Genomic DNA, 12,579 nt, shown 5'->3' with positions numbered 1-12,579 from the left:
GTCTGAGTTCCCAGACAGTGGCGGCCAGGGAGGACCATCCACCTGCCCATGGATCCATCCACGGGGCACAACCAGGTGTGTCCTCAGTTCACAGGTGCTTTTTGAGGCTCAGGAGTAACCCAGTCATTCCCATGTGTCTCTCTTTCTCTCTCATCTACCGACACCATCGCAGCCGACGCGCTGCCCGGTGTGCTCAGATGGCAGCAGCGGCTGTGGTCCTTGGTAACCCGCTTCATTGAGGCCAGAGCTTCCGGGGAGGTTCCCAGGCCCCAGAGGCTGAGCAGCAAGGAGAGAGCCGAGGCCCGCAAGCTCTGGGCGTTCAAGAACACGATCATCTCTCAGGTCAGAGACTTTGCGGGGACACTGGGTGACTCTGTAAGGGGCACTCGAGGTTTGTGTGGCTACCTTCCTCCTCATTGTAGTAGCCCCACTGGCCTTGAGTAATCCATCTACTGCTTTGATATTTCGCCAAGGCGGAGCAAAAGTGCAGCATTCTTGTGGAGAGACTTGCTCTCCGGAGGTGGCCCCTCTAAGGATGGCCCGGATCTCAGGGAGCTGCCTGCTCTCCATGTGTCCATACCTAACATGTGTGGGCAGAGCCCAGCTCTAACACCTTAGAGCAACAGAAGCAGAATTTGAGAGGTGAAAGGGCATGAAGGACGCTCTTCTTTTGCATCCGCATTCTACAGATGGGGACAGAGATGAGGCACAGAGAGGTTAAGCATCTTGCGGAAAGTCACACAGCTAGTTAGGAGCCAAGAGGCTAGAATCCAAGTTCCCTGGTGCAGGACGTGCCCAGCCAGTGACGTTGTTGCACAGTATCTGTGTGAGTTATTGTGGGTTAATGTTTGCAAATAAACAATTTATTCATGTTATATTCTTAGAGAATAGTGTATTATTGTCTAAATCATTTAAAAATATTCTTCATTGATAACAAACCCTTTAATTTTTTTTTAAATCTAGGAGTCTATTCTAATAAAATGATATTTGCCTCTTTTTTTTTTAGTTGGAACTTTTTTTTATCCTCACCTGAGAATATTTTTTTAATTGATTTTTAGAGAGCGAGGGAGAGAAGTAGTGATGTTACCTGTATGTGCCCCGACCGGGGATCTAACCCACAACTTGGGTATGTGCCCTGACCCGGAATTGAACCCACCACCTGTTGGTGTGGAAGATGATGCTCCCATCACCTGAGCCACCAGGGCGACATTTGCCTTTTAAGAACTTGGTGAAAAAATGTCAGTCTCTGAAAGAAGGCATTTAGGAACTCTGAAGCCATTTTTAACGGGTACCAGAGACCCCAGATGCTCCTCGGCTGCGTTGCTGTTTTTTAATGTGCTGATTCAAATGTATAAAGTCAGCCACGGTCCCTTCCGGATGCTGGTAGCCGATGACACTGAAGAAGGGTGTTGTTCCTCTCTGGCCGTGTGACCTGACGTGGCCCCGGGCGCAGCCTGGTCTCGTTTGGGGACACCTCCTCGGCTTCCTTTCCGCCCTCCGTCCTCTGGCGTGGAGACCGGAGGCAGGGAGTGCACTGGTGCTCTGAGTGGCGCCTGAGGGATTGTTTTCATTCCACATACTTTCTCTCTGGGCCTGGCAAGTCCTTCTGCCCTGTCAGAGAATAGCAGTGGGTTATTTCAACACAGCGGGGACTCTGGACATCTGAAAGATGTGTTCTTTCTCTGTCTCCTCGCCCGTGGTCAGAATGGGAAAGCACACACACAGGGCAAAGCTGACAAACGTATTCGTGGTCCGAGGTCGACTGCACGTTGGAAAATGGAGGACGAACCTTGTCCACGTGTTGATCCTCCTCCTTAGGAATCGAAGCCGCGCAGCCGAGGGGACGGGCCGCCCTTTACCCGTCTCCTGTCCACTCTGGCTTCCGTGTTTACTCGTCGGGGGTCCTGCCTCCTGCTCCCCGCGTTTTCTTAAGGACCCGCCACGAGCACCAGCACCTCCCAGCTGTGGGGGAAGAGGAACCATCGACATGGTTTTAGCACTCTTTGTGCTGATGAAACATTATTGTGATGAGTTGAGCCAGTGAACACGTATAAATAGCTACGGTCGCATTCATTCAATTCACACTTTTGGATGAGGCCCTGTTTCTTTGTGGAAAGCTTGGAGGAGTTCTGAAGAAAGTGAATAATTCAACTTTCACCCCTAGGTGACCGCCCACTTCACGGAGGACTTCTCTCTGAACTCTGCCATTTCTCATCTGATGGGACTCAGCGGGGCCCTCTTGGTAAGCGGCCTGTCTGTCCCCGTGGGCTGTGGCCGAGGTGCCGGCAAGGGCTCAGGCCGGGGGCTGAGCAGCACCACGGTGTCACCTTCTTTGTCTCAAAGAAGCATTTTGTCCATAGTCACAGCCTTGTCTTATAGCTGGAAGGTTCCGAAAGATTATCTGGTCCTAGCCCCCTCCGCCACCCTCCCCCGTGTTTTGGTGATGAGGATGCACAGGCCTAGGTGGTGGGTTGACAACTCCAGGAGCAGCCCAGGGCCTCCGAGCCTTCCCGCTGTGCCTCCTCTTCCTGCTCCCATTGCCTGGGCTCCTGTGACTACCCCCCACCCCTGACCCCCCGGCATCATTAACATTTTAATTCCTTTAACTTAGACCAGTCAGGTTTGCTCTCACTGAGAACAGAAGTCCGCCTTTGCAGGACAGTCTCATCGCCTTGGGACAAGTGACTGTCCTTTTTCTTGCCCGGCCAAGGACTTGCCAACAAATGGAACTTGGGCAAGGGGTTAGTTGTTTGGACAAGAAAAAAAAAAGTATTAACACATTTAAACTATTAACTCTTAAAACTATTAACACATGCTTTTTATAATGAAGCCCTCTCCAAGCCTTTAAGAACAGGGGAAGAGATTTATAGATTGAACTACCTAAGGCTTGCCACTTTTAGTATAGTTAAACATGCCATATTAGAAGATGGATAAAAACTGGGGTAGACGTTAGCCATGTGCCCAGGGAGATGACTCCCCTCTAACCCTCAGCTGCTCCCGCTGTCCCATGGGGTCAGAACGCCGCCCTCAGAGGGCCGTGTGAGAGCTGAAGGAGTGGGCGTCAGACCGAGGGCACAGTAAGTGCTCAGTTAAGAGTGGTGTACTTGTTGGTACTGCTGAAGCTGTTTTTAATACTGTCATCTAATGGGGAAAGTTCTTGGTCCAGAGCCAACAGGGCTGGTCCAGAAGGCTGCTTCCAGCCTGCGGAGTGTCTGGACGTCAGCTACGTCCTGGCGTGCTTGCTGTGCGTATTCCACGTGCCTTCGCAGTCTTACATCCGTGTTCTCTTCCCCGCAGCAAGCTTCTCCGAGAGTCGTCCTCCACAGCCCCGAGTTCGAGGACGCTCTGTGTGCCCTGCTGGTGATGGCCGCTCCGATGGCCCCTCACATCACCTCCGAGCTCTGGGCAGGTAGGTGGGCGTCCTCGCCCAACAAGTCACTGCTCCCCAGCACGTGCTTGAGCCTCTTGCAGAACCTGATGCGGGACTCAGGTGTCCTGCGCCCGGGGCCCGGGGTTTGGCATCTGTGCTCGTCTTGTGCTCGGAATAGTGGTGCTTTGTGGTCACCGCGCCCAGAGGGGAAGACACCTCCCCCTTTGGAACAGTGAGAGTACCGATGTCACCGCAGAACATTCACCGAGCCTCCTGGCGCCCACACGTCATGACCCATGTCATGTTTTTAAGATAGAAACTCATGGTTAGTCCCACTTCACAGATGGAGAAAGGGGCCCCGGACGGACAATGCAGATCTGAACTGCACCCACTGAGGCTGCCATTCAGGCCCCTGATTCCTCAGCCGGGCACTGCAGCCGGTGTGACCGCCTGAGGCTCAGATGGATCCGTGTGGATGCCTCTGCCCCACCCTCCCTTGGAGATTGGGTTCTGGGTTCTGGGGTGGGAGAATCTGCTTTAAAGGCTCCTGGTGATTCTGATGCACAGGCAGGTGAGCTGTGTCCTCAGCGTGAGACCTGCTGTCAGGTGACAGCCAAAGGCAGGGCTTCCCTGTGCTTTCCCGTCTTGGGGCAGCTCATTGAGGACGTTTTATAGGGCCCCTGGTGGTTCTGAAAGGCCATCGCTGCAATACCCGCATCTTCTCCTCTTAAGAAATAATTTGAGCCCGGCCGGCGTGGCTCAGTGGTTGACTGTCTCACCCCATGAACCAGGAGACATGCCCTCCTATTCCTGGTCAGGGCACATGCCCAGGTTGTGGGTTTGATCCCCAGTATGGGGCATACAGGAGGCAGCTGATCAATTTTATCTCATCATTGATGTTTCTATCCCTCTCTCCCTCTCCCTTCTTCTCTATGAAATCAATTTTTAAAAATATTTTAAAAAATAATAATTTGAACATTCTCTGCATTAAGCCACCTTCTTTAACTATTCTTTTCCTTTCCTCATCTCCATTTTTTGTAATTTTAATATGATATGGAACTATTTTATACAATAGTATGAGGTGTTAGTCTTTTTCTTTGTTAGAAGGAAAAGAATGGAATTTACTTGCTGTTAAAGCATCTTGCCCAAACGAGTCTCAGTTCACTTAGGAAAGCGAGGGTCATCGGTGTGTTTCTCTGCAGCCCCGAGTCCCGGGCCTGGCAGGTGCAGGAGGGCCACGCTGAACCCTGCAGTGGCCCCTGGTGGGAATGGAAATGAAGTGACAGGTGCTGAGCGGGTGGCTGTGCGGATCCCAGGCCCTGGGCCCCCAAACCTTGTGTTCAGTGGTCTCCTGTGACCACTGGGACGTTTCGCAGGAGACGGGCCGCCTAGAATTCTGGGTCGCCACAGTGCTTTTATCCGGGGCCTCTGAGAAGTAGCAGACCTCACCGCGGCGCTTCCCGCGTGTGCCGACCAGGGGCCCGGAAGTCACACAGAAAGCACCGGCTCCTGAAATAAGTGCCGTTGGCCACACACGCAGCCAAAAACGTCATTCAGTCTTTCAAAGACCAAAGGGAGCCGCAGAGACAGGGAACCACAAGGAGGAAGTGGTGACTGGGTGCTGCCCTGACCGGCTCCAAGTGAGGGGACAACCATGGTGGGGGTGTTCTGTGATGGGTTCTGTGAGCCCTGGACTGGGGGGTTGTGATTTTCAGTGACACTGGGTAGTGATTTAGAAGGAAAGGGAGTTGAGGAGGTGATTGTAGGGACTTCATGAGGATTGAACACGTTCCAAGAGTGAAGACACAGGAGGCAAGGAAAGGTAAGAACTAGCAGCATTCGAGAGACAGCCCTGGCCGGTTGCTCAGTGGTTAGATCAGTGGTTCTCAACCTCCCTAATGCCGCGACCCTTTAATACAGTTCCTCATGTTGTGGTGACCCCCAACCATAAAATTATTTTCGTTGCTACTTCATAACTGTAATTTTGCTACTGTTATGAATCGTAATGTAAATATCTGATAGGCAGGATGTATTTTCATTGTTACAAATTGAACATAATTAAAGCATAGTGATTAATCACAGAAACAATATATAATTATATATGTGTTTTCCGATGGTCTTAGGTGACCCCTATGAAAGAGTCGTTCGACCCCCAAAAGGGTCGCGACCCACAGGTTGAGAACCGCTGGGTTAGATCATCAGCCCATGGACTGAAAGGTCACAGGTTCGATTCTGATCAAGGGCGTGTACTTGCGTTGCAGTCTAGATCTCCAGTCGGGACACATGCAGGAAGCAACCAATTAATGTATCTCTCACATCGATGTTTCTCTCTCTCTCTGTCTCTCCCCCTCCTGTCCACTCTCTCTAAAAATATTAATAATAATAAATAAAAATAACAACAGTGTTTCCATATAGATGGGAACGGGCTGTCCTGCCAGCGAGGAACAGAAACCCCCGCCGGGTTCCATGCAGGCTCTGCCTCCCAGTCTTTTTAGGGAAGCAGAAGCCCCTGGCATTTGCACGGCAAATACGACGGTTTCTGTACGTCACGCAGGTCGGGGGGGGGGGGGGGGGGGGCCTTGGGGAAGCACACGGAGAAAGTCCGAGCGCAGCTGGGAAGTGCCTGCAGGTGTGAGATGCCAGGAAACAGTTTCACCAACAACGCAGTTCTGATCCCCGTGAGGGACCTCTTCCCAAGGAAGCAGCACGGACACGGTCCTGAAGCTCAGTCCCGCACGCTAATGCCAGCCAAGGGGAGCACCTCAGGCAGGTGGGTGCCAGGGTCCCAGGTGTGAACACTTGTTCTGAGCCGAGGATCCCGGTCCCAGGCATCGAGGGTCCCAGCTGACACTCGCTGAGCCTGCAGTTCTGCTGTGTCCTCAGCCACAGGCTGCCAGGCACACCCCTGTGTTAACAACTTGGGTCTGTTACCAGGGCACGCAGGGCTTCTGTGGGCAAAGGCTACAGTGATGCGGCCTCGCTTCCTGTCCACTTGCTCGGCATGGCGAGGGCTGGACGAGGCACGGGGGTCAGACGCCACAGCGTCCCCACGTCCCCCCTTGTGTGTAAGAGGCAGGCCTGAGGCTGGCCCCGGGGAGGCCTGAGGCTGGCCCCGGGGAGGCCTGGCGTCCACAGGAGCCGTGACCACCCGGCACTCTCTTCCGGTGGCTTGACCTCGCCAGCTCTCCGAGTGGGAGGGGGTTTGATTCGGTTATTTCCCAGGAAGGTCAGTGACGACAGCTCTCCCAGGGGGGCGGAGGGGGGCCATGGGCCCGGCTGGGCCTGCGTGGTGGCCTTGTGTGCAGGCCGGCCACTTCCCAGCTGCGCTCGGACTTTCTCCACGAGCTTCCCCAGGCCAGCTTCGCCCTGACCTGCCTGACGTACGGAAACCGTTGTATTTGCTGTGCAAATGTCAGGGGCCTCTGTTTTCCTAAAAAGAGCGGGAGGCAGAGCCTGCATAGGCCCCGGGGGGTTTCTGTTCCTCGCTGGCAGGACGGCCCACTCCGTCCATATGGAAACTCGTGGGCCGGCCGCTATAAATACGCATCCGGGTGGCTCCAGGAAGGCCGGGCTTCCTCGTCCACTCACAGGGGAACTTGTAACCGCTTCTGCCAAGGCTCTTCCATCGGGCAGCATCCTGTGCGATGCCTGGCGGAGGTTCCTGAGTTCTTCCCAGTGCGGCTGGGTCACAGGACCCGCCATCCCGGGCCAGCGGCTAAAATAAGGACATGGCCATCTCGCTCCGTGACCTCCGCCTTCTACTTAGACGTGAGTGTCAATAGGCTCCCTTCCTGCTTCTGCTGGAGGCACATGTGTTAGAAGCAAAGCGGGTTCGTTGGCGAGCACAGGAGCCCCAGCTCCCAGAGGCCAGTGGGGCCCAGGGACCTGTCCTGTCCACCACTCGATCGCCGACCCGAGGGGCCGTCGCTTCCCCGAGATGGACGGACAGCGCGGGGTTGCAAGAGCGCCGGATAGGAAAACAGACAAAGCTGCGGCAGGGACGCCCGTGGTACTAACGCAAGAATCCAGACGAGGTCAGCAGGGTAACTCGGACCAGTGCTGCTCAGAGTGGCCCGTGGCCTGTGGCCCTGCCGGTCGGTCACACACAGTCCTCGACGAGACAGGGAGCCTGTGCTTAGGAGGTGCGTCGGGCGTCACTGAGCGCGCAGCGGAGACAGGGCGGCCGCAGCTTTTGGTGGCGAGGCCTTTCCTACGAAGGGAGCAGGGTGTGTGCATTCACGTTGAGGCGAGTTTCCACCTCCTCGCAGACGGGCACGTCAAATAGCTTCGCGGTGAATACTCCCAAGCCATCTCTAGGATAAGGTTTGTAAAAGAAATATCACAGACCAATAGGGAGGAGAACTGCTTGAATAAGATTAGGAAAGTAGCCGAAACCGGTTTGGCTCAGTGGATAGAGCGTCGGCCTGCGGACTGAAAGGTCCCGGGTTCGATTCCGGTCAAGGGCATGTACTTTGGTTGTGGGCACATCCCCAGTGGGAGATGTGCAGGAGGCAGCTGATCGACGTTTCTCTCTCATCGATGTTTCTAACTCTCTATCTCTCTCCCTTCCTCTCTGTAAAAAAAATCAATAAAATATATTTAAAAAAAAAAAAAAAAGATTAGGAAAGTTGACTGTGTGTGTTTTTAAGTAATGCCCAGGCATCTGTTTCTCTATGTGTGTACGTCCTGCACATTTGGGGGCATCACCTGTGCTCACGGGATCTGCAGAGGCTTCCAAATCAGAGCTTTCCTTTGTGGGCGCCCCAGGTAAAGCTTGGGCACCGACAGCTGGCCCTGCAGCCCTGTGGGTGCAGACGGAGCAGGGAGCGCCTGGGCACGGCTCCTCAGCTCAGGGTGCAGCGGGAAGCACTCGGGGATTCATTCCTCTGCCGCTGTGTGTCTGACCCACCCTGAGCCACGGTCAGCTCTCTCCAGTTCCATGATTGGCAGGAACGCCTCGTGGAGGTGGAGAGAAGCCGTGGGGCCCTCAGACTACCGTAGTCGCGGCCCAGAGAGGAAGCCAGCAGCTTGGGGTTTGGGGATCCGCTCTCAGCACAGAGGTGTTCCGTCCCCGACAGAACTGCAGGGCCCAGCGCGGACCAGCAGCCTGGTCTCCCTAGAACGCGTGTCCATTCATCACAGCTCTGGGCACTGTGAGAAAAAGCTGCCTGTAGCCTGGGGATAAGCCGGGCCAGAGTCAGTGGGGAGCAGCTGGTAGGCTCGGAAAAGCCATGGTGCAGCCTCCGGAGCCTTGAGTGCTCTCAGTGACCCTCTGACCTTGACCTTGCAGGCCTGGCGCTGGTGCCCAGGAAGCTCTGCACCCACTACGCCTGGGACGCCGGCGTGCTGCTCCAGCCCTGGCCGGCTGTGGACCCGCAGTTCCTGCAGCCGCCCGACGTGGTGCAGATGGCCGTGCTGGTGAGTGGTTCCCGCAGCCCCCAGCGCAGGCGGGCCTGCGGGGCAGGGCCTGTCCTGTCGGTCTGGCGGTTCTGTGGTCTTTCTGGCCCATCCTGCCCTGCCCGCCCATCTCCTTTGCCCGCATCTCTGTCTGAGGTCACCAGGTACCAATGTTGCGCATGAACCCTCATGCCCTCGGGGTTGGAAAGTGGGAAAATAAACCTGTCCCGCATTACAGGGTGATTATCTTCCTTTCCAGCTGTCTCCACCTCTCTCAGCTTCATTCACCTGCTCTTGGTTCCAAGCGGGGAGGTGGTGATGGTGAGGAGGTCGGCCATGGAGGTCACCCACTCTGAACACTGTGTTGCAAAAAGGCTACATCAAATTCCTCTCGCTCCTCGCTCTCTCACTGCACTTGGTCCTCCAAGAAGCGGGTGTTGCTTGTCCTTCTTCCTTCCCCACCCTCCCTTCCCCCAACAGACAGCGGGCCCTTGGCAGGAAGTGGGTTTGGGCACCTGGCTGCTGTCTCTCAGCCCTGCTTGTCTCTGGCTTTTCTCCTCAGATCAACAACAAAGCCTGCGGCAAAGTCCCTGTGCCCCAGCACGTGGCCCAGGACCAGGACAAAGTCCACGAGCTCGTCCTGCAGAGCGAGCTGGGCGCCAGGCTCCTGCAGGGGCGCAGCATCAAGAAGGCCTTCCTCTCACCCAGGACGGCCCTTATCAACTTCCTGGTGCAGGAGTGACCCCACCGGGTCCCCAAAGGACCTCCGTCCAGGCCTGGACGACGAAGAAGATGCTGGCCAGGGCGGGGAAACACAGAAGTCCTGAATGTTTACCTTCGCGCTCTGGCAGATGGGCGTCAGCAGTGTGCCCTGTGGTGTGGCCTGGTGCAGGGTGAGGGTGGGCAGAGGAGAAAGATGAGTGGTGGCGAGGGGGGGGGCAGCCTACCCCCCGCATTACCTGGTGGAGGAAGCCATTGACCCCATTGAAGCCACCAGAGACGGCCGGGCAGGCACAGGAAGTGATGGGCATAGCACCAGGCCTCTCAAGCAGCCTGGTGCTTCTGGATCCAGAAATGGCACCCCCCAGGGACACCCAGGAACTTGTGGGTAAACCGAGCAGCCCCTTGAGGCTTGGGAGCAGCGTGGACAGTCCCTCTGAACGGGTAACAGCCTGGGCATCATGGTGGGTGGCTCCTCGCTCAGGCCAGATGGGAAAGCCGTGTGGGTCCAAACACCCAGCACGTGGATGGACGCCGGAGTCCTCAGACGTTGCGGTGCCAGTCCCTGTGCCAGTGTCCCCACTGCTCCTCAGCTCCGCCCTGTAGGTGGCATCCTCCCCCGCCCCACTGGATGCGCCCACCACCCGCCGGGCGGAGCATCACTTCCTTCCCTGAGTGAGGAGCCGCTCAGCTAACCGCCCCTGCGGGGTAGAACATTTGCTGTGCAGCGAGGCAGAACCAAGCCGCTTCCAGCCGCGGATGGAACCAATCTCAGAGCCACCGCAGCCCCGCAGGGAGTCTGCTCACTGGGCCCCAGATGGCAACGCTGCCTTTGAGACCGTCCCCAGAGCGGGTTCACCACAGAGGATGGGACGGGCGCCACCCGGCGTTGCCTCCCGTGTTCGAGCCGCCCCAGTCCGGCTGCTGGGAGGTGGCCAGGAATGCACCTGTATTGGTGGCGAACTAGGATCATCCTGGCTTTACGTGAAGTCAGCAACTCGCTGCTCCCACCAGAACTGACCGTAGCCACTGAGGAATATTGATGGGGAAAGTGGGGGAGCAGCTAGCCATTGTGTGACGCTGAAAATCTTTTTTCTCGGCCATTTTTCTGAAGTGGCCTCAGGGGCGGTCCCCCTGCAGCCCAGCAGTTAACAGATGCCTTTCTTAATGCAATAAAATGTTTGTCATGTATGACTCCGGGACATCTGTGTGATCCTGGAGTTAATCAGGACCAGACTGAGGCTCTCCGTCACCATCAGAGCGTTGGCTGTGAGCCCAACTCCACGTGGAAGCTATAAAGTGAGACGCATGGGGAACAGGCCGCCCATTAGCAGCAGCGATTAAGTCACTGGCTCTCAAACTTGGCTCGGACTGAATCCTGTGCCTGGTCCCCATGCCCAGAAACCCTGATCGAGCTGACCCTCGGTCCGCTGGGCACCCGGAACCTGGCAGGCTCCACAGGAGAGCCGCCGGGTTCATCGCTGCGTTTGAACCAAGGCGTCTAACTAGTCCTCTCTCCCTCGTGTCCAGCTTCAGTGGGACGTGTTTGGTCCAGAAACGCAGCATGATGGAGTGAGCTGGGAAGATGAGGACGGAAGGGAAGGCAGGGCCACAGCTCCAGGCAGGCATCTAAGACGTTCCCAGAGCGGCCTGAGTGCACACAGCCCGTGCCATGTGCCAGCAAACGCGTACGAAATATAAGAAATGGGTGAGGACATTTGGTATGAGGAGTGAAGGGCGTTTTTGCTTGCCTTGTTTATTCCTCCCGTAAGCCGAGCGGTCTTGACCCCATCAACAAAACGAGGGCAGGGAGTCCGTTGTCTGCACAGTCTGGCCAGAGCCAGGGCCAGGAAAGCCTCGCGGCTCCTGGATTGACCGGGGCGGCTTTGGAGAACTTTCTCCAAGAGGAGAAAGCTTTGGCTCAGCGGCACTAAGAGATAGCACAGTGGAAGCAGAACCGAGAGCTCTCCTCCCTGGGGGTGGGGAGGGGGTAGGAAGTGATCTCAGTTCTTTATTAACTGCCTCGATTAGGTCAAAACTGGACTCGACAAGTTCTCTCGCATTATGTCATTTAATTCCCACAAACACCCTGGAGGGAAGGAAGTATCTCTCATAAATATGAAGAAACCCAGGCTCCGAGCTTCAGTAATTTGCTGTTTCCACAGCTAATAAGTAGAAGAGCCAGGATCCAAGCCCAGGCCTTCTGGCCTCCAGATCCCCTCCCGGCCCCCTCTGGGCCACCAGTCCCCCCTTGAATCTTGCTTGAAGTACGACAGTTGGGAAAGTTGAGGTGTTGGCCGAAAGCGGCATTTCAAGCAGAGTCGCTGGGGCTCCCCTCCTGTGAGGGCCTCGGTCTGGGAAGCCGGGAAGTCAGGGCGGTGCCCGCGGGACAGGGCCAGGTGTGGGTTCCTTAGGGCTGAGGTGTTGCCCATCCAGCAGGAGACCCAAGCTCCAGGTCAAGGCCAGCATTATTTCTATCAGAGAAATGAATGAAGCGAGTTTGTGCACAGGGAGAGCGGTGCCGGGGAAGCCCCACGGCAGATGGCACCACAGCTGTCTGCCCAGGAGAATGAAATGATCCCTGAGACCTAAAGCAGCACAGGCATGGCTCATCCCAACCTAAACGCACACCTGAGGACACTGGGTAAGAAAAACGGTGTGTGTGTGTGTGTGTGTGTGTGTGTGTGTGTGTGTGTGTGTGTGTGTGTGAATCCTCACCCAAGGACGTGCTTAGAGAGAGGATTGAGAGAGAGAGACATCGATCGGTTGCCTTCTGTACGTGGCCTGACCGGGGATTGAACCTGCTACCCAGGTATGTGCCCTGACTGGGAACCAACTGGCAACTTTTTGGTTCAACCAACTAAGCCACTCTAGCTGGGCAGGGTGGATTTTTTAAAAAATGTAGTATGGAAATTTGCTCATGAATAAAGCAGTATACGTATAAATGCAATTCCAACCGTCACTTTTTAATTCTGACCTTTACACAGAGAGAAGGAAATTTTCCCACAGATCACCGGTTGAGTCCTACAAGTTATCTTTTCCCTCTGTTTACTTTTTTGGCCTCTTCACATTTTTTTGGCTGTGTACTGGTT

At 55.5% G+C, this 12,579-nt stretch overlaps 1 protein-coding gene across 3 annotated transcripts in view; it reads left to right on the top strand.

Moving 5' to 3' along the window:
* Positions 1-12,203, top strand: part of LARS2 (leucyl-tRNA synthetase 2, mitochondrial) — a 101,436-nt gene extending 89,233 nt beyond the window's left edge. For 2 of the 3 annotated variants that reach the window (XM_036333087.1, XM_036333088.1), the window contains exons 17-21: positions 173-342; positions 2,165-2,242; positions 3,298-3,409; positions 8,661-8,788; positions 9,330-9,509. In XM_036333087.1, coding sequence (XP_036188980.1) covers positions 173-342; positions 2,165-2,242; positions 3,298-3,409; positions 8,661-8,788; positions 9,330-9,509 — 668 coding nt within the window. Of the gene's footprint in view, positions 1-172; positions 343-2,164; positions 2,243-3,297; positions 3,410-8,660; positions 8,789-9,329 lie in introns of all 3 variants that reach the window. The other variant, XM_036333090.1, reaches the window with a different exon arrangement.
* Positions 12,204-12,579: the final 376 nt, after the last annotated feature.

The sequence above is a fragment of the Myotis myotis genome, unplaced genomic scaffold (assembly GCF_014108235.1).
Source record: "Myotis myotis isolate mMyoMyo1 unplaced genomic scaffold, mMyoMyo1.p scaffold_m19_p_13, whole genome shotgun sequence".
NCBI classification, from domain to species: Eukaryota; Metazoa; Chordata; class Mammalia; order Chiroptera; family Vespertilionidae; genus Myotis; species Myotis myotis.
Note: the sequence above shows the minus strand (reverse complement) of the source record. Positions and strands in the feature narration are given on the sequence as shown.